The sequence below is a fragment of the Quercus suber genome, unplaced genomic scaffold, assembly GCF_002906115.3.
Source record: "Quercus suber isolate HL8 unplaced genomic scaffold, Cork oak 2.0 scaffold_706, whole genome shotgun sequence".
Lineage (NCBI taxonomy): Eukaryota > Viridiplantae > Streptophyta > Magnoliopsida > Fagales > Fagaceae > Quercus > Quercus suber.
Window position 1 is genome coordinate 295,374 of NW_027070147.1, and position 27,398 is coordinate 322,771.

Genomic DNA, 27,398 nt, shown 5'->3' on the forward strand with positions numbered 1-27,398 from the left:
GGTTTACTATTATATATAAGTCATTTCTGATATGGAACATATATTGACTACTTCCTCTTTTTATTTATTTATTTATTTATTTTTTTTCAGGTTTATGTATATAATCCGATCAGATGCAGGTCAGCCCTTGAGAGATGAACTTGCAAAGTCACCACAGAAGATACTGGCAAGTGCCTTCCCTGAATATTCACCAAAATCTGATGTGGTTATGACTCCGGGATCTTCAAGTACATCTGCTGCTATATTAGGTGATGATGGCCTTGTTACCCCGTTACCTGATAGTTCTAATCCAGCATCTGCCCCCTCTAGTGCAGCTTCAGATGCTTATTTTCAGGGACTTGGACTTATCAAAACTTTGGTAAAATTGATACCTGGCTGGTTGCAGACTAATCGTTTGGTCTTTGATACTTTGGTACTTGTTTGGAAGTCACCTGCAAGAATATCTCGTTTGCATAAAGAACAGGAACTGAACTTAGTGCAAGTAAGTATAGTTCATTTTACACAATTGTGAAACTTCTGCTCTTTTGTTGTTCTTCTAGTGGGTGATTTCAGATAATCTTTTACCTCTCAATTTCAAAATCATAGTTGATTCTTGTTCATTGTTTTCTAATAAAACCTTGTTCTTTTGTCACTGTGAAATAGCTCTCTGATTTACTTTTAGCTTATCACATTATTGAGTATTTACCATTTTTCATTTTTATATGTGGACTTTTTATGTAATGTTTGTCAATTGATTGGTGACTCTGAGACTTGTTGTGATTACTGTGATACAGGTGAAAGAAAGCAAGTGGCTTGTTAAATGCTTCCTGAATTATTTGAGACATGACAAAACAGAAGTCAATGTTCTTTTCGATATACTCTCCATCTTCCTTTTTCATACTCGCATTGATTATACTTTTCTGAAGGAGTTTTATATCATTGAGGTACTTTGTTTCTTGGATCCGATTTTTTAAAATCCTGGGAGAGTTTTCCCTTGTATTTTAGTTATTTGTGTGATCTGTTACTAGTGCAAACAATCATTTTCAGGTTGCGGAAGGTTATCCACCTCACATGAAAAGAGCACTTCTGTTGCACTTTTTGAACCTTTTCCAATCAAAACAACTTGGTCATGATCATTTGGTTGTTGTCATGCAAATGCTCATTCTTCCAATGCTCGCTCATGCTTTCCAAAATGGCCAAAGTTGGGAGGTTGTTGACCCTGCTATTATAAAAACAATTGTTGACAAACTTCTTGATCCTCCAGAAGAGGTGCTTTCTTGACTTCATTTGCAACTTTTATGTGTTTCATGAAATTTTCTTGTGAGCTTGTTTATAATTAATTGAATGAAAATTATTTGTCAATTTGATTTCAACAATGTGATTCTTTTAAAATGTATCTCAAATATTTTGCACCCCTTTTGTAGGTTTCTGCTGAATATGATGAACCTTTGAGAATAGAACTTTTGCAGCTCGCCACTTTGCTTCTTAAGTATCTTCAGAATGACCTTGTCCATCATAGGAAAGAGCTGATCAAGTTTGGCTGGAATCATCTCAAACGTGAAGATAGTGCCAGTAAGCAGTGGGCATTTGTGAATGTTTGCCACTTCTTGGAGGCCTATCAGGCCCCAGAAAAAATTATTCTTCAGGTATGGCTGTGATATATATCATAATGGAATTATTAGTGCAAGTTATTTATCTCATTGTCTAATTTACCCAAAGTTTGCATCATTTAAGAAATTTTCTGGACTATTTTTCTGCTCTGTAATTTAGTTTTCTGATACGCACACTAATAAATTCAGTATTGGGAGTATTCAGAATGTACCCATTTTTAGTGTGCAACTTATTTATCTCATTGTCTAATTTGCTCAAAGTTCGCATCATTTAAGAATGTACCCTTTTTTAGTTTTTTTTTTTAGTTATTATATATGTTTAATTTTAATTTTTGTAGTTGGGCTTCCTTCCAAAACCTTAGGTTCTCATATTCCTCAATAAGCCTAGCTAGCCTCATTCAAATAGCAACTATTCAACCTGAAAATTTAACAAAAACAATAAAAACATTCACAATGGTGATTGTATTTTAGCAAAAAAAATTATTTTACCACCAAAGAACCAAAAAATCATGTGTTATTGGAGAAGTTAAAGTTAATTTTTTTGCAACTACAGTAAACTAGTATAAATACTAGTTGATTGTAGCAAGTTATTAAAAATAAAATAAAATATTTTATTAAGATTATATCTCTTCTTTCAATTAAAAAACTTAAATTCTCTCTCTTTCTTTATTATTTTAATGAGTTGTTTATATTAATTTAGATGAAGTGATTAAAAAAAATAGAACATTTGATATTAGATGTATTGTAAAGTGAGGTGGTAAAATAGATAAAGTAGCTTTTTGAGATGCTAAAAGTTAAAATTTTTCAGTACCACCACTATGAATGCTCTAACTTCAAAAAAAAAAAAAAAAAATAATAATAATAATCATAGCCAACCTAGTATTAAAAAAAACATTATTTTGTTTTTGTTTTTGTTGGTAAATGATTGCATTTTAATGTATTTAGAAACAACGATCTTGAGTATTTATAATTTTTTAATACTATATAGATGCTTATTTGGAGCTTTTTTTTCTTTTTTTTTTCTTTTTTCTTTATACTCTGCCCCCCACTAGCTTAAAATCCTGGGTTTGTCCCTGGGAGGAGGGGATGTTGATGTTGGGTGTGTTCAGACCGCTTATGAGTTGACATGTATAATTGTAATCTTTTCATCTTCCTGTAAAATCTGGAATAATTTTGGTTTTTCTGGAATGTTATTTTTCTATGGCAATATGAAACATGTGAGCTAAGCACATGTTTCTAAAATTTATAGCTATGCAATGACATGGTAACCTGCCCAATATTTGAAACTGCAGGTTTTTGTAGCACTTCTTAGAACTTGCCAACCCGAAAATAAAATGCTAGTCAAGCAGGCCCTTGATATACTTATGCCAGCATTACCTCGAAGGTTGCCTCTTGGGGATTCTCGTATGCCAATTTGGATACGGTACACAAAAAAAATTCTGGTTGAGGAAGGTCACTCTATTCCTAATTTGATTCACATTTTCCAGCTCATTGTCCGCCATTCAGATCTCTTCTACAGCTGCAGAGCACAATTTGTACCGCAGATGGTGAATTCACTCAGTCGCCTTGGGTTGCCATATAACACCACGGCAGAAAACAGGCGTCTTGCCATTGAACTTGCTGGATTGGTGGTTGGTTGGGAAAGGCAGAGGCAAAATGAAATGAAAGTAGTTACTGATAGTGATGTACCCAGCCAGAACAATGATGGATTTAATTCTGGTTCTGCTGGTGCTGATCCTAAGCGTTCAGTGGATGGGTCTACTTTCCCTGAGGATTCAACAAAGCGAGTAAAACTTGAGCCTGGTCTCCAATCCCTGTGTGTCATGTCACCTGGTGGCGCATCGTCAATCCCTAACATAGAAACCCCTGGATCTGCTAGCCAACCTGATGAAGAATTCAAGCCAAATGCTGCTATGGAAGAAATGATTATCAATTTTCTTATTAGGGTGAGGCTTTTATCAGCTTGTGCTTTCATCTATGACTAAGATATATTGATGACATGCTAATTAAAAAAAAAAAAAAGATCTATGTCTTTTACAGTTTGATTGTAGTTCTTGCTTTCGGTTAAAACACCTCATGGATTTAAATTTTTAACCTATTTGATCTGCTGCTTGTTTTCACCTTCTGCACTAAAAAGGAATATATTTATGTAGTACTTGCTTTGCACTCTTGTATCATATGTAATTTCTGTAGTGTAATCTATTATTTAATGAAAACCATACAAGAAATTGGAGTGAACTGAGTAATCCAATTGATGATGAACCTGTAGGTTTTTTTTTTTTTTTTTTTTTTGAAGAATTAGGATATCCAAGTTAAAAGATGTATGGGGGAGGATGAAAATGGGAAAAGTCATGGGACCTGGTAAATTCCCATTGAAGTTTTGGAAGTGCTTAGGTGATGTGAGTGAGATGGTTGACAGACCTTTTCAATAAGATTTTAAGGATTAGAAAAATACTTGGTAAATGGAAGAGATGCTCTTTAGTACATATATACAAGAACAGAAGACATTCAAAACTGTACAAATTATTGTGGAATTAAGCTTGAGTCACATCATGAAATTTCAGGAGTAGTTGGACATAGGTTAAGATACAAAAAACTAATATTAGATAATCAATTTGGTTTAAGCGTAAGGGAGGTCTGCTGTGGAAGCAATTTTCTTACTTAGAGAAACTCATAAAGATCTCCATATAGTTTTTATTGATATGGAGAAAGCATATAGTTTTTGTTCAGATAGAGAGCATATGATAGAATACCTAGAGAGGTTATGTGGTAAGTTTAATGGATGAAATTAGAGATGGAATCACGCCAAGTTGGACATCTAGACGGATGTTTTAAAATCTAAAGGCTTTAGGTTATTTAGGTGTAAGACTTGTACAAGAGGAAACAACAATGAAGGGCTTATAAAACTTGATGGTCAATAGATGCCAAAAAGTGGGTGCTTTTGATATTTTAGATCAATAATTCATAAGAAAGGAGAGATTTAAAATCATAAAACATTGGGTGGATGAAGCGGAGATGTGTAACTTAGAATTCCTATTAAGAAACAACATGTTTTTAAAAGGAGTGTATTTGAAATAATAATGTTAAAATGGATATGTGGAAGAACAAATAGAGATAGGATGCAAATTCAAGAAATTCGTTTAATTAGAGGGAAGACTTCTATGAATGAGAAGACAAGGGAGAGTCACTTGAAATGGTTGTGACATGCAAATGAGAGAAATTAAAGGAAGAGTGATTTGATTCAAGTTGAGGGAATGGAAAGAGTTAGAGAGAGACCTAAAAACTTGAAATAGTAGAAAATGACTTGTTTTTTTTGGGGGTAACACAGAGTCTGATTTTGTATAGAATACAATGACGGATAAAATACATGTGGCTGACCACAAATATTCTGCTGAGAATTCATAGCTGACTCCAAATTTTTGGGGAATCTATTATTTATTGACTTTGTTTTAGTCCCAGTTTATTAGCTTGCATGCAACTCCCATTAATTTTTTTTTTCTTATAAATTTTTTTAATTTTATGCCTAGAGTTGATGGGTTGAACCCATTAAACAAATACAGATTAAACATGGTATGAGGCATCTCATGTGGCATTTATCAAAAAGAAGTATCTAACATGGAAGTTTCCTGAAAAAAAATTAGTCAGAGCAGAGAATGCGCTTACGAATACGAGTTATCATCGCAGGCACATGCTGTCTTTCTTTTGGTGCCCCAGTGCTGTTTCTCTCACATTGAATTTTTTTTTTTTTTTTTTTTTTTTAACTTAATAGAACAATATGAATTTGATAAAAGTTTGTTCCCCATTTTTTTTAAAGGACTAAAAAGTGGGCTAAGTTCTTAACATGATTTATTACAGTTCTTCATTGATTTGTCTGAAGTGTCGTGATATTTCAATCATTCTGATGATTATTTCCTGTCTTTTTGAGATCAGGTTGCCTTGGTCATTGAGCCTAAGGACAAGGAAGCAAGTATAATGTACAAACAAGCTTTAGAGCTACTTTCACAAGCCTTAGAAGTGTGGCCTAATGCTAATGTCAAATTCAATTATTTAGAAAAGCTGCTGAGCAGTATTCAACCATCTCAGTCAAAGGACCCTTCCACAGCTCTCGCACAAGGCTTAGATGTAATGAACAAGGTTTTGGAGAAGCAGCCACATTTGTTCATTAGAAATAATATAAATCAGATTTCTCAAGTATGACACTGCTCCCAATAGTTCTACTGATTGGTCTAGTGACTAAATTTTCATATTTCAACATTGATACTATTTTTGTATTTGTTGTCAGATTCTTGAACCCTGCTTCAAGTATAAAATGTTAGATGCTGGAAAGTCCTTGTGCTCACTGTTGAAGATGGTCTTTGTTGCTTTTCCCCTAGAAGCAGCCACTACACCACAAGATGTTAAACTATTGTATCAGAAGGTTGACGAACTGATTCAGAAGCATATTCATATTGTTACAGCTCCTCAAGCATCAAATGAGGATAATACTGCTAATTCAATCAGCTTTGTTCTGCTTGTCATTAAAACCTTGACAGAGGTACAGAAGAACATTGTTGATCCTAACTTCTTGGTTCGTATACTGCAACGCCTGGCACGAGATATGGGATCATCAGCAGGCTCTCATCCGAGACCAGTATGCCCCTATTTTCTATCCCTATTTTTCTCATTTGTAAACCCTGTTTTCGATGGAGAGGTCAAATTTTTTAGGAATGTTAGTGGGATGGGTTTAGTGGGGTTGCACACCTGTCCCAATCCTAATAGGATGGCTCTATGTACTTAAAAGGGTTTGTGAGATTGGTTTGAGTTTTTAGGAAATGGGATCCTGAACCTGTGCTGATTAGTGTGATTATACAACTTAATTGCTAAAATATTTCTAATATTAGTAATATTACAAAAGTTCTAGGCATTCTATAAACTTTACCCACCGTTTCTTTCTCTTTCTCATTCTTACTTATTATTACAAAAATCCACGTGACTTAAAATAGATAATTTTTTTACCCATTTTTGGTATTAGTACATGGTTTAGATATTATTAATGATAATAGTAATTAAATGATTAATAATTTTCCATTTATGCTAGGATTAAATATGTGGCCAAGAGCCTTGTAGCTCAATTGGCACCTTCTGGCTTTTGGTGTTTACAACAAAGACATCCAAGGTTCAAATCCCCTCACCCCCAACCATTAATCTATAAAAAAAAGAAAGAATAAAATATAGTGGCCTTTCAGTGTTCATCTATACTTGAATGTGGTGAACTAGATTTTATGTTTACCCTTCTAAGCACAATGAAATAAACACTCAGGTTGTAATGGGTTTGGGTTTCTCAAATAAAAGTGGAAGGAGTTTGGGATAAGATTCATAAAAGGTGAAGGGTCACAACATTAATTTGAGAAAAGTGGAATCTTCATTGTACTAATTTCATTCACTTGAATCACTTTTGGTAATGCAAACTATTTCAGATATCTTTTGACTGTTAAAAATTGAGTAGATAAAAGAGATTCCAGTGAAGATTGTAATATGTGAATGGAGGAGGATACTTTTTGATCAATGGTCAATATTCTTGCTAGTCTGAGGCTAATAGCCAAATGTGCAGAGTAGGTTGATTTTGATGTGTCTGACCCAAGTATGATTTGATTTGGCATGGTGGTTATATTTACCAAATTTGGCATAATATTCATCCCAGTTGATGTCCTGTTGTAGTTGTCCATCTGGCTCATGGGATCTTGGGAGAAGTTCTTATTTGCAAGTTCAAGGTTAAATGCCTTGTAATTCTTGTTCACTAGAACCTTCATATTTAATTGTATCTATGTTGATTTTACTTGGCATGATTAACTTTACACATTAGTGATTTTACTTGGCATTATTTTTTTTTTCATTTGTTGAATTACATTAAGCGAATTTGGGATTATGGCTTGTTGTTGTTGTTATTGAATTACATTAAGTAAACTGTCATCCATATCCAGGGTCAGAGAACCGATCCTGATTCTGCTGTCACTTCTTCTCGTCAAGGTGCTGATGTTGGTGTAGTCATCTCTAATCTAAACTCGGTTTTGAAGCTTATAAGTGAGAGGGTCATGCTTGTTCCAGATTGCAAGCGATCCATAACTCAAATCTTGAATACCTTGCTCTCAGAGAAAGGTACTGATTCTAGTGTGCTTCTTTGCATACTTGACGTGGTAAAAGGGTGGATTGAAGATGACTTTGGCAAACCAGGCACATCAGTCACATCGAGTTCTTTTCTTACTCCGAAGGAAATAGTTTCTTTTCTTCAGAAGCTTTCACAAGTTGATAAACAAAATTTTTCTCCAAGTGCTCTGGAAGAGTGGGATAAGAAATACCTACAGCTTGTTTATGGAACTTGTGCTGATTCGAATAAGTAAGCAATATAGTTTAAATCAGCTTGTATATTTTTTGCACCATGTTTTTTATATAATGTTTTGATTGACTTCCAGATTGCCCCTGGTCGTTCGTCAAGAGGTGTTTCTGAAAGTGGAAAGGCAATTCATGCTTGGTTTACGGGCAAGAGATCCTGAAATTAGGATGAAATTCTTCTCACTTTATCATGAATCTCTTGGGAAATCATTGTTCCCAAGGCTGCAGTTTATTATCCAACTTCAGGACTGGGAAGCTTTGAGTGATGTCTTTTGGCTCAAGCAAGGCCTTGACCTTCTTCTGGCAATCTTAGTTGAGGATAAACCTATTACGCTAGCTCCAAACTCAGCTAGGGTGCCGTCACTTATGGTTTCAGGTCCTCTTCCAGATAGTTCTGGGATGCAGCATCAGGTTCCTGATGTTTCAGAGGGCCCTGGGGATGCTCCTCTAACGTTTGATGCCCTTGTTTCTAAGCATGCACAGTTTCTAAATGAGATGAGCAAACTCAAGGTAATACCAATTACAATTAGACCGTTTAGGTCCACAGTGTATTGTGCTTAAGGATTAGATAATAGATTTCCCATTTTGGTTTGTAGAAGTGAGCTATGGTTGTTTTGTAGTCTCCAAGCATGTTGTATCCTTTTTATGTCTGTATGGTGCACTTGCATTTTCTGTTAAGATAGCAACATTTGACTGAAAAGGTACGATATTGTTTTCTGAGCTTGTTTTTTCTATCTTGCTGTTGGTAGGCTGTCTAGATTCTTATCTACTTAATGCATTTCACCCATCATATAAGAAGTTGACCTTTTACTTCCTTCTTTCAGGTTGCTGATCTTGTTATTCCATTGAGAGAGCTGGCTCATACCGATGCTAATGTTGCATACCATTTATGGGTGTTGGTATTTCCCATTGTCTGGGTGACCTTAAATAAGGACGAGCAGGTACAACTAGCTAAACCAATGATTACTCTCCTTTCAAAAGATTATCACAAGAAGCAACAAGCCAGCAGGCCAAATGTTGTGCAAGCACTCCTAGAAGGGCTTCAGTTGAGCCACCCTCAACCCAGGATGCCTAGTGAGCTCATTAAATATATTGGAAAGACTTACAATGCATGGCACATTGCATTGGCTTTGCTAGAAAGTCATGTCATGTTGTTCATGAATGACACAAAGTGCTCCGAGTCTCTGGCTGAGCTTTATCGCTTGCTTAATGAAGAAGATATGAGGTGTGGGTTATGGAAGAAAAGATCAATCACAGCAGAAACTAGGGCTGGGATTTCTCTAGTCCAGCATGGTTACTGGCAGCGCGCCCAAAGCCTCTTTTACCAAGCCATGGTTAAGGCAACTCAAGGCACATATAACAACACGGTACCAAAGGCTGAGATGTGTCTTTGGGAAGAGCAATGGCTGTCCTGTGCCAGTCAACTTAGTCAGTGGGATGCATTGGTGGACTTTGGCAAGAGTATTGAGAATTATGAAATACTACTTGACAGTCTTTGGAAGTTGCCTGATTGGGCTTATATGAAGGATCATGTAATTCCAAAGGCTCAAGTAGAAGAAACTCCAAAACTTCGATTGATTCAAGCCTTCTTTGCTCTTCACGACAGAAGCACAAATGGTGTGGGGGATGCTGAAAACATACTGGGGAAAGGTGTCGATCTTGCTTTGGAGCAATGGTGGCAGTTGCCGGAAATGTCTGTTCATGCTAGGATTCCTCTTTTACAGCAATTCCAGCAGCTAGTTGAAGTTCAAGAATCAGCTAGAATCCTTGTGGACCTTGCAAATGGTAACAAACTCTCTGGAAATTCTGTTGGTGGTGGTGTACATGGAAACCTTTATGCTGATCTCAAAGACATCCTTGAGACTTGGAGGCTGAGAACTCCAAATGAATGGGATAATATGTCTGTTTGGTACGATTTGATTCAGTGGAGAAATGAAATGTATAATGCAGTCATAGATGCATTCAAGGATCTTTCCGTCACAAATCCACAACTTCATCACCTTGGTTATCGTGACAAAGCATGGAATGTTAACAGGCTTGCTCACATTGCTTGTAAGCAAGGCCTTTATGATGTTTGTGTGGCAATACTTGAAAAGATGTATGGTCATGCAACCATGGAAGTGCAGGTAATAGAAACTATAACAATTTTTTTTTTTTTTGGATTAGCTCAAGAGAGGTAAAAAGAACTGAGTCCTCTCTGCCCTGTACTTGGTATCTTTTTGATTAGTTCAAGTATTCTTCATTAAATGGGTCCACTTTGCAGAATTTGTGGCCATTTAAGATAACTTTGAAGTAAATTTATCTGTGCAATTGACTGTAGTCCAGGAATAATGAAATTTTACTTTTTCAACCCAGGTATAATTTTTAGGTCCAATGGTTTGCTTTTATGCTTAGACATGTCTAGTGGTCATTTTGAATCTCCTTGGTGGGCATAGAAATGTGGAGTTTTCTTCTTTTCTGAGCATACATCTCTATCAACTATTACCAAACTTCTTCCTTACCCTCTTCTTCTGGACTTCAAATCTCTCTGGTGATTGGAAGCTAGGTCAGATAGTGGTTTTTTTTTTTTTTTGGGGGTGGATTTTATGGTAGTTTGTAACCATATCCAGACATGCCCTGTGGTGATCTTGAACCTCATGGATGGGCATGGAGCATGGAGCATGGAGTTTTCCTTCCCTCTTTATCTTACATCTCTGTTTGTCAACTATTAAGCAGTTTGTTAATAGTTTTTCTAACTTACATTTCCTCGTGTTCTGGACTTCAAATCTCTCTAGTCTTGGGGAGTGATGGCAGAAATAGGTGTCTCACAATTTTCTGTTGCATACTTGCAGGAGGCATTCGTTAAGATAAGAGAACAGGCAAAGGCTCTTCTGGAAATGAAGGGGGAGCTTACCAATGGTCTCAATCTGATCAACAGCACTAATTTAGAATATTTTCCTGTGAAACACAGAGCAGAAATTTTTCGCCTAAAGGGGGATTTCCTGTTAAAGCTAAATGACTCTGAAAATGCCAATAATGCGTATTCTAATGCCATCAGCCTTTTCAAAAACTTGCCTAAAGGATGGATAAGCTGGGGAAATTATTGTGACATGGTATACATTTTCATCTACTTGTTATGTCATTGGTGTTATTGATGACTTGTTTTAAATACTGAATTGCTATCTTATACTTATAGGCTTATAAAGAAACGAATGAAGAGACTTGGTTAGAATACGCTGTTAGCTGCTTTCTACAAGGTATCAAATTTGGTGTATCTAACTCAAGAAGCCATCTAGCTCGTGTTCTGTATCTTCTCAGCTTTGATACTCCAAATGAGCCTGTCGGGAAGGCATTTGATAAATACTTGGACCACATACCCCACTGGGTTTGGCTTTCTTGGATTCCGCAACTCTTACTTTCCCTGCAGAGGACAGAGGCTCCTCATTGCAAACTTGTTCTACTTAAAATTGCCACTGTATATCCACAGGTGAAAGCTTTTTATTAGTGTATTATATATAGATTCAGTATGGTGCTTTATTCTGATAATATTCTTGAGATTCTCTTATCACTAATATGCAGGCTCTGTATTTCTGGCTGCGCACATATTTGCTTGAGCGACGTGATGTTGCAAATAAGTCTGAACTAAGCAGAATGGCAATGGCCCAGCAAAGAATGCAGCAAGGTGTTTCTGGCACTACTGCTGGTTCTCTTGGCTTGGCTGATGGAAGTACAAGAGTACAGGGTCACAGTGTATCTTCAGACAATCAAGTTCATCAAGGCGCTCAATCCAGTGGTGGAATTGGATCTCACGATGGTGGAAACTCTCATGGGCAAGAACCGGAAAGGTCAGGCACAGAGAGCAGTGTGCATGCAGGAAATGACCAATCTATGCAACAAAGTACTTCAACCATCAATGAGGGTGGTCAAAATGCATTACGGCGTAGTGGTGCCTTAGGTTTGGTAGCTTCTGCTGCTGGTGCATTTGATGCTGCAAAAGATATAATGGAGGCTCTTAGAAGCAAGCACACTAATTTGGCCAGTGAACTTGAGGTAATGATTTCCATATTAAATTTCTTGAGTTAATCTATCGATTTCCTTTTTATTCTGTGGCTCATAATTTTTAAGACAAACTGTTCAGACATGTTACTCTCTAAAATTGAACTTTATTTAGTGGTACCCTCATTTTAGAGTAGTGGATTTTTTTGGGTTTGTTCCAATAAAAGATATTGTTTAAGTCGAACCTCCACAATCATTTCTGTAGTGAACACCCCACATTCCGGTCAACCAAACAAAATTTGCTTTCATCACTCAATTGACCCCACAAAACCTCTTTGAAGTTATTTTAATCTATTAGCATCATCAATAGATGTTGTGGAGCGAAATAAAATTCATGTGTAGGCTAGATAATGTATTTTTAGTAAGAGCAATCTTCCTCCTTTTGATAAATAAGCTTCTTCCAATCTGTCTTTTTTCCGCTTTTTGATAGCATTTCAAACTGTTCTTGCCTCAAAGGATGAACCCTAAGGCAAATTAGGCAATCCTAGATATACTGTAGGTAGAGTACCCCACCTTCCAACCCACTTCTGAGACTTGCTTTGTTGGCCACATCACCTAGTTCACTTTTATTTAGATTAACACTTGGTCCTGACATTTCTGCAAAATAAGAAAAAAACACATCAAAAACAACCAAGCGTCACCAAACGAAATTGTATCATCAGCTAAAAGCAGATGGGAAGTTCCATGGCCCTTTTGCTATGTCCCCAACCTAAAACCCATCTAAGTTATTGAACCATGCAACTTTGTTTAACATCCTTGTGAGAATCTTTGTACTGAAAATGAAAAGAATTGAATTGTTGAAACACTGAACCAAACATTTCCTCCACTTTCCACCAAATTCAAATCTATCCAAAACTACAATTGTCTTCAGGAATGGAGTTGCACGCAATGTCCTCCTCTGTCTTTGCCTTTAGAAATACGAACCACCTCACATTGACACCCACTATGTAGATGGAGGGCCTTATACCTGTCATGAAAATGCTTGGAAACAATGGAGTTGATTGATCGGATCAAATGGAGGGCCTTATACCCATCCTGAAAATACTTGAGAAACAATGGAGTTGATTGATTCGATCAAATGGAGGGCCCTATACCCATCACAAAAATTCTTGAAAAGCAATGGATTTTAATGATCCTTCCACTCATCCACCCAATCCACTTCAAATCATCTCCCATGTCTCTTGAGAACTTTTAATGAATCCAACCTACCACCATAAAAGTGAAATTTGGAACCTTTTGAGTCAATCTTGAGAAGCTCTTGATTCCCCATGCTTAGCTTAAGCTTTGCATAGTCTTGATCCAAGCCATTTGGAATCATTTACCCGTAGCCTTATCCTAATGTAGGACCAATTGGGGAATTTGTCTACGAGTAATTCTTAGGTACTCCCAGAGCACGGAGAATGGTGCTCCCTCCTCTCACATTCATAGTGGGGTCTGCTCATTAAATTCATCGTGGAGTCTACCATGAATGTGATATAAGAGGGAGCACTATTTCACTATACTCCGGGACTACCTAAGAATTTTTCTTTGTCTACATGTGGTTGTGGATCTAAGGTTTAGAATTGCTGAAGATGAAGTAGTGATAGGAAATTAAAGGTGGTTTGATGGGTTATTTGATGGCTATTTGGTATATGAAAGCATAGTTGTTAGTATCGTATGATACACGATAAGTATTGTATGATATTGTATGATATCGTGTATGATATTGTATGATACACGATAAGTATTTGGTATATGAAAGCACTATTTCACGATAAGCATAGTTGTTAGTATCCTATGTTGTTTTTGGTTATTATGGAGGTTTTAAGCAGAATGCTGAAAAGAGTTGAAGGTGCTGGTTTGATTAGGGGTTTTAAGGCAGATGGTAGACGGGGTGAAGGGAAATGTGTCTCTCATCTTCTGTTTGCAGATGACACTATCCTTTTTTGTGATGCGGAAGAGGAGCAGATCCTTCACATTCGGATGCTTCTCCTCTGTTTTCAGGCTGTGACAGGTTTGAAGGTTAATGTCCTAAAAAGCGAGATGGTTCCTATAGGAGAGGTTAATAATGTGCATGTCTTGGCAGAGATTCTGGGTTGTAGGATTGAGACTTTGCCTATGACCTATCTGGGTATGCCGCTAGGGGCTCCTCATAAGTCTCCCTCTATTTGGAATCCTATTTTGGAGAAAATTAAGCGGAAGCTGGCTGGGTGGAAGAAGCTGTATCTGTCGAAAGGTGGAAGATTGACGCTACTTAAGAGTACGCTATCTAGCCTTCCTACTTATTATTTGTCTCTTTTTACCATTCCATCGCATGTGGCGAATAAGATTGAGAAGATGCAAAGGGACTTCTTGTGGGGGGATTCGACGGCTCACTTGGTGGGGTGGGATAAGGTTTGTGCTCCTAAGGCGAACGGTGGTCTGGGTGTTAGGAAAATAACCACTTTCAACAAAGCCTTACTAGGAAAATGGTTATGGCGATTTGGGGTTGAGGAGACTCGTCTCTGGAGGAGGGTTGTAGTTTCGAAGTTGTGGGAAGAGTGGGGGGGTTGGTCTTCTAAGCTGGGCAGGGGTGCCTATGGGTGCGGTTTATGGAGAAGTATTCGAAAAGGTTGGGAGGCGTTTAGTAAATGCATTCAGTTTGAAGTAGGGGTGGGGGATAGAGTGAAGTTTTGGACAGATAGGTGGTGTGGGGATTTACCACTCCATCGATCCTTCCCATTAGTGTATGGGATTGCTTCTAATAAAGAGGCATTGGTGGCCTTGTCTCTCGAAAGGTTGGGGATGGAGGCTCAGAGAAGCTGGAACGTTCGCTTGTTAAGGGATCCTAATGATTGGGAGATGGGTGAGGTGGATGAATTCCTCCGTACCTTGGGTTCTAATTTGCCTCGTTCTGAGCTTGGAGACCGTATGAGGTGGATGTTGACAAAGAAGGGGGATTTTGATATTCGCTCTTTCTACAACAAGCTTCGCTGTCCTTTGCCTATTATCTTTCCTTGGAAAGGTATTTGGAAGGTTAAGGCTCCTCCGCGCGTCTCTTTCTTTGTTTGGATTGCGACTTGGGAGAAGATTCTTACAGGAGACATTCTGAGGCGTAGAGGAGTGGCTTTTGTTGACCAGTGCATTATGTGTCGTAGTAATGGGGAGACAGTGAATCATCTTCTTCTTCATTGTGAAAAAGCTTATTTGCTGTGGAGCTTGGTTTTTAGAACCTTTGGGATCTCATGGGTTCTGCCAAGATCGGTTGCAGATACGCTTTTTGTTTGGTGGAATTGGTTTGGAAAGCATTCTTCTAGCATTTGGAATTTAGCTCCTTTGTGCCTTATGTGGTGTATCTGGAGGGAGCGGAATTGGAGAACTTTTGAGGATACGGAAAAATCCAATAATCAGTTGCTCGCTTTCTTTAGCGGTTCTCTTTTTGATTGGTCTAGGGCTTGGGGAATCACCTCTAGTGACTCTCTCCCTTTGTTCCTTAATTCTCTGCTCTGTACTTAGTTCTTATGTTGGCTTTTGTTTGTTTTGTTGTATTTTCTTGATGTTTGTTTCCTTCTCTGTAATCCTTGCTCTACCTTTTGTTTTTCATGAGGTAGCTCTTTGAATATACATCTTTTTACTTATCAAAAAAAAAAAATTGTATGATATGTATTGTATTGTTTGTAAAAAGTTCCATATTATATTGGCGTATCGTAAGTGCTCATGAATCGTACGATACAATGTGTATATCGTATACATCATATCGTATCGTAAAATCATACGTATTGTACGATACATAGACAAATACTTTAAAATGAGATTTTTTTGTTAAAATTTGTACTTTTATTTGAATCTAACAAGTTGTTAGACTTGTTTTTAACACAAAATTATTAAGTTACTTAATTTAGCCTAATAAAGTAACATATTCATAAGTTTTTTTCCTTTCTTTCTCCTACAAAATTTGGACTACACAGTACACATTTATACTTCACTTTAATATTGACAAATTTATTTTCTATATTTTGACTAAGATATTAATTGACAATATAATTATTTTTTATTTTTGTCATTGTTACAAGTCCAAGAAAATAGAATGCTAAGAAGAAATTTTTTCATATAGCAATTTTTAAAATAAAAAGAACAAGAAGAGATAGTAAATGTTAATGACGATGAAGAAAATTTTAATGAAGAAATGAGTTTGCAAAATGATAAACATGATGATAGTATTGACTTAGATGAGGTTAATTAGGCAATATGATGAAAATAAATTTTATTTTTGGGTCATATTTAATATATTATCACTTTTGAATTTAAGCAATTTGAATGTATATATTATAAACACGTGCTAGTTTGATTTATTTAGTTAGCTTGTTAAATATTAATACATACGTGATGAATAAATTAGTCGTTAGTTGAATATATTCAAAATTTATAATGAATATACCTTTATATATGTATATCTATAATTTTTTATAAATTTTATTAAGTGTTTGTGTATTTTACGATACATGATATAATTCGATACATAATACGGAAAAATAAAAAATCAATTCACGGTATGATTCACGTTTTGACAACTATGAAGTTTTGACAACAATGTATGAAAGTATGTGGGGATTTATGGTTTTGATGGGTAAATGAAAGTGCTTGATTTGGGGTGTAAGGAAGAAGTAAAGGATAGATTTTTATGGTATTTAGGACTTTAGGGGCTGTGTGAGCAGCGCCCGTGAACAATAATGAAGAGAAAAGAAGAAGATAAGAAAGAAAGAAGAGAGGAGGAGGAAGAAAAGAACCCACAGAGGCCAGCGTGCCTATATGCTCAAAAGACTCAATAATTTTATTAGTCAACTCTAACTTGTTTGAGTATAATAAAAAACTTATATAGGCATATTCTTAACTTCTCCTAGTAAGGCTAGGACTTCTACTTTGAATGGTAAACCAAACCCTATTTGAATTAAATCAAAGCTCATACGTAAAGACCCATATGCTAAATAAGACTTATTTATTAATGAAAGAAAACCCATGGTCCATACTCAACAATTGTAAAATTACTAAAATACCCTTGACTTTTGAATAACCAATAAAATATATAAAACCTAATTAACTACCATGTACTTCTACTTATTGTTTCACTAACCATGCTATTGTTGTGCCATCATATCCACTTTGATGGAATGTTATGAGCTTATTTATTTATTTATTTATAAGTAATTCAAATCTATATAAATTAGAAAAAAGGAGTCACGCAAGTATACAGAAAGTGTACTAGGGTAAACAGTCAGTTACAAAAATTGCATAAATCTAATAAATCAACAATAGAAAATAAAGAAAGATTCCTCAACGCTGACAACCAGTCCAACAATGTTATGAAAAAGAACAACTTGAAATCAGGAATAGAACTTTTGGTATCTTCAAAACTCCTGCTATTCCTTTCCCTCCAAATGCACCACATCAAGCAATGGGGGATAACCATCCAAATATGACCATTTTGATGACGACTAAATTGACCTTGCCAGCAAGCTAAAAGCTCAGCAGATTTTGGCATCTCCCAATAAACTCCAAACAAACCCAAAATCAAGGAATGCAAGTTTGAAGCAATAGGGCATTGTAGCAAAAGGTGATCAACAGATTCACCATTACATTTGCACATATAACATCAATCTGAAATCCTTACCTTTTCTTCCGTAAATTGTCAATTGTCAAAATTTTACCCAAAGTTGTAGTCCTTACAAAGAATGCTACTCTTAGAGGGACCTTTAATCTCCATATGATTTTCCAAGGGAAAGGATCACTAGTAATAGCAGCAACACCTAGAAATCAGTAATAACACCAACCTCACCAACCTTGTAGCCCTTTTTTTTGTCTGGTTTCTAGCACATCTAATCCTCCCCCATCCCCTAATTACCGTACCATAAATGGTACTATGAAGGTCTTCAAGGACTCCAATTCCTAGTCTTGTATGGCCCACACGAAGTGTAAATCCCAGGGAAGAACCCCGTTGATGAACTGCATAAAATCTGACACACTTGCCTCCTTGTTACGGCAGATTCGCAAGAGAACTCTCCCCGCTTCATCCATCTTGCCAAAATTTCACACATGTTTCATCCCCAACTTCATATTGAACGTGACAAGACAAAGAAGGCCAACCATGTCTAATGGTTCTCCACAAACTAACTCAATAAGGGCCAAGAACTGGGCTAGTACACAACTCCCCACCCCCACCACCCACCACACCCACCCCCCCCCCAAACAAATAATACACTACCATACTTTACTTCAATCACTCTTCCCCAGAGAGCTTCCCTCTCAAGACCATAATGCCACAACCATTTCCCTAACAAAGTTTCATTAAACAGTCTCAATCTTATAATACCCAAACCACCTGAAGAAAGTGGAGCACAAACAGTCACCCATTTAAGTAGATGGAATTTAGTCTCTTCCCCCATAAAATAAAGAGAGGAAGTAGGTAGGCAAGCTCGATAGAGTACTCTTAATTAAAATCGACTCTACCTCCCCTGGATAAATATAGACTTTTTTATCCCGCAAGTCTCTTTTCCACCTTCTCTAAAATTGGATTTGATATCGTCCTCTCTTTGAAGTTAGCATCCAAAGGAAGACACACGTATTTCATAGGAAGCGAACCTTCCTTGCATCCTAGCACATCCACCAATAGCATAATGTTTGGAACTGCTCCCACTGGAACCAACTCTGAATTACCCATATTTATTTTTAAACTTGAAATTGCCTCAAACCAGATGAGCACCATACGGAGTAGTAAATGCTGATCAAGATCAGCATCACAGAAAATGAGAGTATCGTCAGCAAAGAGGAGATGAGACATTACCAAAGAATGTTCCTTTAAACATTAACTGTGATTTCCCGAAGGCTTAGAGCAAGCCAATAGTTTCCTTGCAGCACCACAGAGCTCCAAGAGAGAGACTTAGAGTGCTAGATTTTAGAAAAGGGAAAGGGATTATTTTGCTTGCCACAGTTTTACTTATTCAGTAATGTTGATAAAAGACTTTGAGGAGAGTAGTTTGCATGAGTTATATTCTGAATTGTATACTGCTTTAACTATGGGCAACTAACTGGTATAAACTAAACTTTCCATTTTTTGTAGGTTCTGCTTACTGAAATTGGTTCAAGGTTTGTAACTCTGCCAGAGGAGAGACTTCTAGCAGTGGTTAACGCATTGCTCCACCGCTGTTACAAGTACCCAACTGCTACTACAGCAGAGGTTCCCAATCTCTCAAGAAGGAGCTCTCTGGTGTTTGTAAGGCTTGCTTCTCGGCAGATGCTGTGGTTAAACACGTTGATTTTGTGAGAGAGTACAAACAGGATTTTGAACGAGATCTTGATCCAGAAAGCACAGCTACTTTCCCAGCCACCCTTTCTGAACTGACTGAGCGATTGAAACATTGGAAAAATGTTCTCCAGAGCAATGTTGAGGATAGGTTTCCAGCTGTCTTGAAACTGGAAGAGGAAAGCAGGGTGCTCCGTGACTTCCATGTGGTTGATGTTGAGGTTCCAGGACAGTATTTTAGTGATCAGGTAAATTAAATCAGTGCATGCATATTTTGGTTCTGTCAGCAGCATCCCTGATTTATTTGTGTGATTTAAGAATAAATGGAGTTGGAATTTTTTTTTTTTTTTTGGGGGGTGGGGGTGGGGAGGGGGATGGTTGGGGGTGAATTTTATATATTTTTCTAGTTGACCAAAATGATTTTCGTACTTCCTAGATTTTTACAAAGACGAGTTAAAGCTTGAAGTTGGCTCATATATCATACTGTTCTTTAATTACTTTGCTATTCTTATGAAAACACTGCATCGTGCAGGAAATTGCACCCGATCATACAGTAAAGTTGGACAGGGTCGGAGCTGATATTCCAATTGTGCGTAGGCATGGAAGTAGTTTTCGGCGTCTGACACTAATTGGCTCTGATGGCTCTCAACGTCATTTTATTGTCCAGACATCTTTGACCCCTAATGCTAGAAGTGATGAACGCATACTGCAGCTTTTCCGGGTGATGAACCAAATGTTTGATAAACACAAGGAATCAAGACGCCGTCACATCTGTATTCACACACCAATTATAATTCCCGTTTGGTCTCAGGTTATAAGCTTCTCCTTGTATAAAAATCTGGTTTCCTTTTCCCACTCTCCCTGTCCTCTGTTAATATGACAAACTTAGACAGCGTATTAATAAATAAATTAGTAGTAGCGTTACATGTGTTAGGACTGTGGGACCTGCAAATCATTGGTCCAATAAAAAATTGGTTTCCTTTTCTTGATTCAGTTTTGGATTACTAAAGGAAAGTATGTATCCTAATAATTGATCACTGCATGAATAGGTCCGCATGGTAGAAGATGATTTGATGTACAGCACCTTCCTTGAGGTGTACGAGAACCACTGTGCAAGGAATGACCGAGAGGCAGATCTGCCCATCACCTATTTTAAGGAGCAATTGAACCAAGCTATATCTGGCCAAATCTCACCAGAGGCTATCGTAGATCTCCGTCTCCAAGCTTATGGTGAAATAACAAGAAGTTATGTAACTGACAGCATCTTCTCTCAATACATGTACAAGACTCTGCTGAGCGGAAACCATATGTGGGCTTTCAAAAAGCAATTTGCCATTCAGTTGGCCCTTTCAAGTTTCATGTCTTTCATGCTACAAATTGGGGGAAGGTCCCCGAACAAAATATTATTTGCTAAGAACACGGGGAAAATATTTCAAACAGATTTTCATCCTGCATATGATGCAAATGGAATGATTGAGTTCAATGAGCCTGTACCTTTTCGTCTGACAAGGAACATGCAAGCATTCTTCTCCAATTTTGGAGTGGAAGGCCTTATTGTGTCTGCTATGTGTGCTGCGGCACAGGCTGTGGTTTCACCTAAAGTGAGTTTTACTAAAGAAATATGCCCCTATGTGATAGTTAAATTAACTTATTAATCACCATGTTGCTTGACTGGATCGCATGCTTTCCATATTGCAGCAAAGTCAGCATCTATGGCATCAATTAGCTATGTTTTTCCGTGATGAGCTGCTGTCTTGGTCTTGGAGAAGACCACTTGGCATGCCCCTAGCCCCTATTGCTGGAGGAAGTAGTATGAACCCCATTGAATTTAAACAGAAGGTTACAACCAATGTCGAGCATGTTATTGGCCGGATTAATGGAATAGCCCCGCAGTATATTACTGAAGAGGTAAGCCCCAAACTGCTTTTGTAGTTTATAAAAGGCAAGAGATACAAATGATAGAATGAAGAGTGAATGGGACGGACAAAAAAGGATAGGGAAGTTAACATATCTTTGTTTAGATGTTCAAGATAAGAGAAGGGATGGAGAGCAAAGAAATCTGTGATTTAGTTGTTATAACTTTTTTTTAAAGAAAAATTATTATTTGTGCTTTTCTTTTGTTTCTTTTTTCTTTGTGATTTAGTTGTTATAACCTCTGATTATTGTTATGTTTCTACCTGCACTCAGGAGGAGAACACCATGGAGCCGCCACAGTCAGTGCAGAGGGGTGTCACTGAGTTGGTTGAAGCAGCATTAACCCCAAGGAACTTGTGCATGATGGATCCAACATGGCATCCCTGGTTTTGACTTAAGTACTGGAGCATGTAGAGCTGGTGTTTGGATGGTAGGCTCTGTTGGAAGGTTGATAGCAAATTTCCATTGTAAATATGATGTACATATTACTGCCCAGTCTGGAAATTTCTGTATATTGACATTGGTTTTGAAGCCGGCAATCAATTTGAACTTGTATTTTTGGTGTCGTGTATAAATATATGCTAAGAAAATTCAACAGCATAAATATAAAATTATGGGTAAATTACACAATTTACTGATCTGTGGTTTGCCTCAAATTCAATTACCCACTGTGGTCCTTTTCATTAGTGATCCGTAACCCACCTCCACCCTTGCCATTAGACCAACACATTTTATGCCAAAAACAAAACGAAAAACAAATCAAACACCCTCTCCACAGAACCCTCTCACGTAAGCTCACTTATACAAAGCAAAATGCCACCAATTGAGATCTTAGACACCCGTTTAGCTTGGAATCCTTTGGGTAATTTCAAGCAAGGAAATTGAGGAGAAGATGGAGGCTAACGTCTGGCAGATCCTGCAGGGAACAAAGTGATGAAATTTTAAAGTTTTGTTAACCATTTGGGTTTTGATCCAAAAGTGTGTTATTGATTCTGTCTTTGGGGTGAGTTGCTGAATCTTTGAGCTTCAAAATTTAGTTTTGTTTTGTTTTGGGTCCCTCCCCACAATCTGATTACCCTTGTATTGTTGAGGCAAAACACAACAACATTACAAAAATGAAAAATACCCATGACACAACATGGCATTGTTGCTTACCTTGACTACACCTCTTTCAAACTAGTAAAAACCACTACTAGTTGTAGAGCCATTGCCACTTAATGAAGACATAGCAAAAATAGTTGAAGAAATTTTCAATGCTAAATTATTATTATTACTATTATTTTATAAAAATATGTAACGTGGCAAACCATTCTCAAAAGTCATAAAGCATGAGAAAAAGTTTTGACTAATTTGATTAATTACAATGGCAAGGATTAAGAGGTATGCTTATCTGATATAGAAGGAAACTAGTACATTATTTAATATCACATAACACATATTCATGTGTTCATTGCTCAAAAGATTACCTCAAGTTACACAGAAATACGAAAGTTGTCTTCAACCTCCCCTCATTAGTTAGAACTTAGAAACCCAGTGCTTTTCAAAATAGGCTGCCATTGCAAAACTCATATTCACATTATTCATCTAGCCATTCATCAGGCTATGGTGATATCTAATCCTCAAAACATAGGAGACAACAATTTACTGAGAAGCATGCAAAATTGAATCAGACAATCTTTTCCATAAACAAATCCATTTAACATAGCTTTCAAAAAACTAAAATCTATTTGTTTTCCTGTATTTTACGAGATCCACATTGATTCTAAAAAAACAATCGATCAACTTTGAACCTTTAAAAATCCAAATTTCACTAATTGAAATTAGAACACCCCCTCACCCAAAACCTAAACTCTCCCGTGTTATCATAACATTTTCCACCCAAAACCTAAACCTCTCCCGTGTCTTCCAAGAATTGACAGAAAAGAAAAATCCAGAATTCAAATGCCCAAATTTAACAATGTCGTTACCTAATTTCAAAGTTTGCCTACAAATCTAAACTTGAGTTACTGAGAGAATTTATGAATTTGCGATGTTGGTCTTTGGTGTGGAACTCACTTCTCACACACACTAATTTTAATCCTTTCGAGAATCCTCATCATTCATTCAATCAATGTATTATTTGAACATTCGACCACAGCATTTGTGGTCATATATGAGCCTTCTGTCATTCCCCCAAACGCTAAAAGAATCCAAAACAAAAGATGATTTTTTTTTCTTTGAGATACAAAAAGATGAATATTACTAATCGAGTGTGACAAAGCCCCCCCGAGATGGTGTCAAGAAAGACAACCAACCATTGTCAGAATATGACTTCAGTTATCTTCCTCCTCCAAAGGAAAACGCACGTGCTTCCCTTTTGGGGTGGGCAAGCCCTTCATGCGCACGATACTTGGTGAAACACCACCAGCAACATCCTCACTCTGTTGTGCACGCTCCACTTCTTCTCCAACAAGTTCATCATCACTGTTGTAAACATACCTTGTGTGCTTTCCAGCAAACTTGGGAGCTGCTCTCTTCTCATTCACAAAAATATTGCTAATACCCTCACACAGATCATCAACCAAACCTCCATCTTCCTCCACTCCTTCAATTTCTTCGTCATCTTCATCATAATAGTCTTCATATTCCTCTTCTTCTTCAATTACTTCTTCCTCATCTTCATCATGGGTACTACTTGCATTAACCTGGATAGACCAGAGAGAGCATCATCATCATCTGTGGCTGACTTCTCTTTCAAATCACTTCCTCCTCCTACTCCTTGGTAAGTGACCACGGATGAGCATTCTGATGAATCAGGACTCTCAGATTTCTCAGTGAAATCCAGCAGTAAAGACCTGGTTAGCAGACTCTTTTCAGATTCAAGACTCTCTTGCTTCTTTCCATCGAATATATTTCCGATCACCTGCCAAGATTTTCATAACAATAGTCCATATAAGATTTTCATATTATAAATGAATTCACAATTAAAATATCATGAATCCAGTCATAACTTTTTCATTAACAATCTTTTGTGAGCAAAATTTCATCTTCGCAGAACGAACTGAAGTCTCAATAGATAATTAAAACTTCCAATTTCCCTGATTAGTTAACAAGATGGACCAGAACCCAAGTGAGATTTCTGAATTTTAAAAAGATCCTAATTAAAAGTCACGATTTGGATTTAATCTTCAAGATTTGATTCCAGGAAAAGGAACATTAAAATTGACAGATCTGATATAAAATCCTAGATTTGTATAGAAAAAAATGCCATAAAGATATAACAAAAATCCAAGAGTAAAATTTTCAAATGCATAAAATTGCAATGAATTAAAGGTATAATTAGAACACAATTGAAATCTGCAATCTTTTAACAAGTCAAACCAACCTGAGAAATCAATTGTTCTTCGACAATCGGAGAAGGCAATGTGGAAACCAAACCGCTGTTGTTGTCTGCTGACAAATTCGAGATATGGGGTGTGTTGGCAGGGGTTGGGGCAAGAAGTCCTGAAGGAGAATTGACAAACGCTTGAAGAAAAGGACGGCTTTCGAGAGAGAGCTTCGAAAGCTCAGCCTCTTCTTCCACTCTCTGCAAGAGGGTCTTGACTTGACCCCTAAGCAAGGCCTCTCCGGACCCCGGCGTGTTGTTGTTCTTGGCCCTACTGCTCCTCTGTTTGGTTATGTCTGATGATGGGGTCTCCAAGCTCCCCATTGCAAGCCCAACAATCGGAGAATCATTCGTTATGTCGATCAACGCAGACCGATCTTGCTGTTGTTTAACACTTCTTTGCCTTGATTTCGAGAGAACCTTTTCAGAAGAATCGTCCATCTTCCCTATGAAACCATCAAAACAAGAAAACGATTAAAAAAAAGAAACCCATTTTCCTAAATATCAAATTTCTTGATTTTTTTTCTTTCTTTTTGTGTGGAGAAAAACCAATTCAAGAAATGGAATAAACCCATTTTCTTTCAGCCTATGATTGTTTGAAAGAAAAAGAAACACTCACTTGAGATGGGAATGTTGTTGTCGTTTTTCGAAACAGCCAAAGCCTGTGACCTTGTTACTCTTCTGATTGATGATGGGGTCTCCATAGGATTTGAATCAAGAATGTTGAAGGGAAAAACTGAACGGAGCGTTTTGGCAGGGACACCGTAAAGATCAGAGTTTGAGAAAGAGAGAGAAGAGAGAGACAATGCAAGATTTGAATTCGTAAAGAAAGACAAAATATATGCTTTTAGGGCAGACGTGTGTTTGGATGCTTTTATAATGCGGTTCGGTGACGGGGTTTGAAGTTTAAACGTCAATATGACCGTTGGAGCCAGCGGAGGCAACATCGATTCACACGATTGTAAAAAACTAGCCGTTAGGGTTTTATTTTGAATTGTATTTTTTTTTTTTATATAGGAATTTTGAGTTGTATTAAATTGCCTCCACTTACCTAAAAAAATTAATAAAAAAAAAAGGTCCAATTTTGGGTTTTAACTTTTTGGCAGGGCAATAAATAACTTTTTAGAGATTAGGCCACCCCCACCTTTTTTTTTTTTTGGAGAAAAAGTTAGATAAGACATTAGAGCTATTCAAAAAAGGAAATAAAAAATAAATTTCTTTTCTCCAATCTATGAATGATGATTGAAATGAACATTCATTCACATTTATTTTTAATTGTATCTTATTCATATAGTCATGCAACTTATTTAAATGATGTATAAATCATTCAAACAAAATATACAAATACTAAATGAAATTGTCACATAATGAATTAATTTTTTTTAATGGTTTTTTTTAGAATGTCACATAATGAATTAGAGAAATCACTTTGAATTTTTTTTTTTTTTAAAAAAAGTGTTTTTAATGGATCTCTAGAATAAAAAATGTTCCAATTGGGATTTAAACTTATAAAGTTGGATTGATAACTTTTGAAAATGGGACAAGCATTTGATTCTTCAACTAATCCTCTTTTTGATTCATCGAGTTAGTGGCAGCTCTAGGATTTTTTCTTAGGGGAGTCAGTAAGAAGATACATCTTAAGCAAAATATGAATCTTACGGTTTAAATGACTTTCTTATTACAAATTTGTTTATAGTACGTACTAGTAATAGAATAAAAATAAATTATAGGTTCATTTGACATATTTTTTATTTAATATAATGAACATATTAATTGTTGTTGTTAAGTGAATTTTAATTATTACTGCTTAAAATACTTTTATTCATTAGTTTATGACGATTATATGTTTACATTGTACTATTAATGTAAGATTTATATTATAGATAATTATACTATACACATTTGCAAAAACTATACAATATTGTACACATTTGTTTAGAAACAATGTAGGTATTACAATGATAGTACAATGTAAACTATGAATTTTCTATTAGTTTATTTCAAATTTATTAAGATCTAAATGGGCTTTTTAAAACAATTTTAGATTAAAAAAAAATTACTTTGTTGTTGCGCTTACTATTTCTCCCAGATTTTAGATAAAATTGGATTATTGTTTAAGGCGTCTTTTTGTTGTTTAAAAATGATCAAAATATTGTTAAGATAATCATAATTAAACTTATTTCAAGTGGGTATAAAAAAATTTAGACTCAGAGTATTCAAATTTTTATTTAGGAGGGTTAAATTTAAAAACAAAATATATTATGTATATAAAAAAAATAAATAAATAAAATTTTGCTAGCGCTGCCCATGCGTTGAGTAATAATTGTGTAGTATGAAAGTATTCTCTCCATGGTGGGTCTCATGTGCTACATCAACAACATTTTCATAATAAATCATAGGTGTTAATTTGAACACACCACTAAAATTACTTTTTTTGCCACCAATAGCAAATAATAATTAATAACAACCTGTCACTAGATTTGTTGTGAAAATGTTACATAACATTTCTCTTTAATAATATATGTCTAAAAAATTATGCATTTTTAAAATTATCCTTATCTATAAAATATATAAAATAAAAAATATTTTACTTTTATTTGACCTCCTAATATTTCCTACATAGTTTTGGAAGCCTCACAATTTTTACATTATTATTATTATTTTATTAGATCTAAATATTTATTATTATTATATTTTGATGAGAAGATATTTATTTTTAAGATAAAATGAAAACCCTACACTTTGATTGTTTTAGCAATAATTTTTTCTAGAAATGAATCATTTTTTTTTTTATAAATTTTTATATAAAATATTTTCATTTTCATATGTTTGGTAGAAACCTTTAATGAGTTGAAAAAGTAATTTCCTAACA

The 27,398-nt window shown here is 36.1% G+C and overlaps 2 protein-coding genes across 2 annotated transcripts in view; one reads left to right on the forward strand and one right to left on the reverse strand.

Moving 5' to 3' along the window:
- The window catches only part of LOC112035396 (uncharacterized), a 39,444-nt gene extending 17,652 nt beyond the window's left edge, over positions 1 to 21,792 (forward strand). Inside the window, 19 exon segments of the mRNA XM_024068224.2 lie at positions 91 to 481; positions 774 to 923; positions 1,027 to 1,248; positions 1,404 to 1,625; positions 2,882 to 3,535; positions 5,520 to 5,780; positions 5,872 to 6,219; positions 7,550 to 7,962; positions 8,039 to 8,468; positions 8,783 to 10,084; positions 10,790 to 11,050; positions 11,134 to 11,424; positions 11,517 to 11,987; positions 19,066 to 19,189; positions 19,192 to 19,496; positions 19,781 to 20,059; positions 20,298 to 20,849; positions 20,947 to 21,156; positions 21,436 to 21,792. Of these exon segments, the coding sequence (XP_023923992.2) occupies positions 91 to 481; positions 774 to 923; positions 1,027 to 1,248; positions 1,404 to 1,625; positions 2,882 to 3,535; positions 5,520 to 5,780; positions 5,872 to 6,219; positions 7,550 to 7,962; positions 8,039 to 8,468; positions 8,783 to 10,084; positions 10,790 to 11,050; positions 11,134 to 11,424; positions 11,517 to 11,987; positions 19,066 to 19,189; positions 19,192 to 19,496; positions 19,781 to 20,059; positions 20,298 to 20,849; positions 20,947 to 21,156; positions 21,436 to 21,555 (7,006 nt within the window). The 3' untranslated portion in view covers positions 21,556 to 21,792.
- A 1,438-nt stretch (positions 21,793 to 23,230) lies between these two features.
- Positions 23,231 to 25,388, reverse strand: LOC112035394 (uncharacterized). The gene is made up of 4 exons (XM_065766460.1): positions 25,146 to 25,388; positions 24,527 to 24,972; positions 23,905 to 24,064; positions 23,231 to 23,866 (listed from the first exon to the last, which is right to left on the reverse strand). The coding sequence occupies exons 1-4, from the start codon at positions 25,228 to 25,230 to the stop codon at positions 23,475 to 23,477; spliced, it is 1,083 nt and encodes a 360-aa protein (XP_065622532.1). The 5' UTR covers positions 25,231 to 25,388; the 3' UTR covers positions 23,231 to 23,474.
- Between the last annotated feature and the right edge of the window lie 2,010 nt (positions 25,389 to 27,398).

Excerpts from the sequence above, each read along its gene's own strand:
- LOC112035394 (XM_065766460.1), bottom strand. The coding sequence starts at position 25,230 with ATGGAGACCCCATCATCAATCAGAAGAGTAACAAGGTCACAGGCTTTG. Across the intron at positions 24,973-25,145 it reads CAACAACATTCCCATCTCAA|GGAAGATGGACGATTCTTCT; the intron begins GTGAGTGTTTCT and ends ATGGTTTCATAG. Across the intron at positions 23,867-23,904 it reads CCAAGGAGTAGGAGGAGGAA|GCTCTCTCTGGTCTATCCAG; the intron begins GTGATTTGAAAG and ends GATGATGATGAT.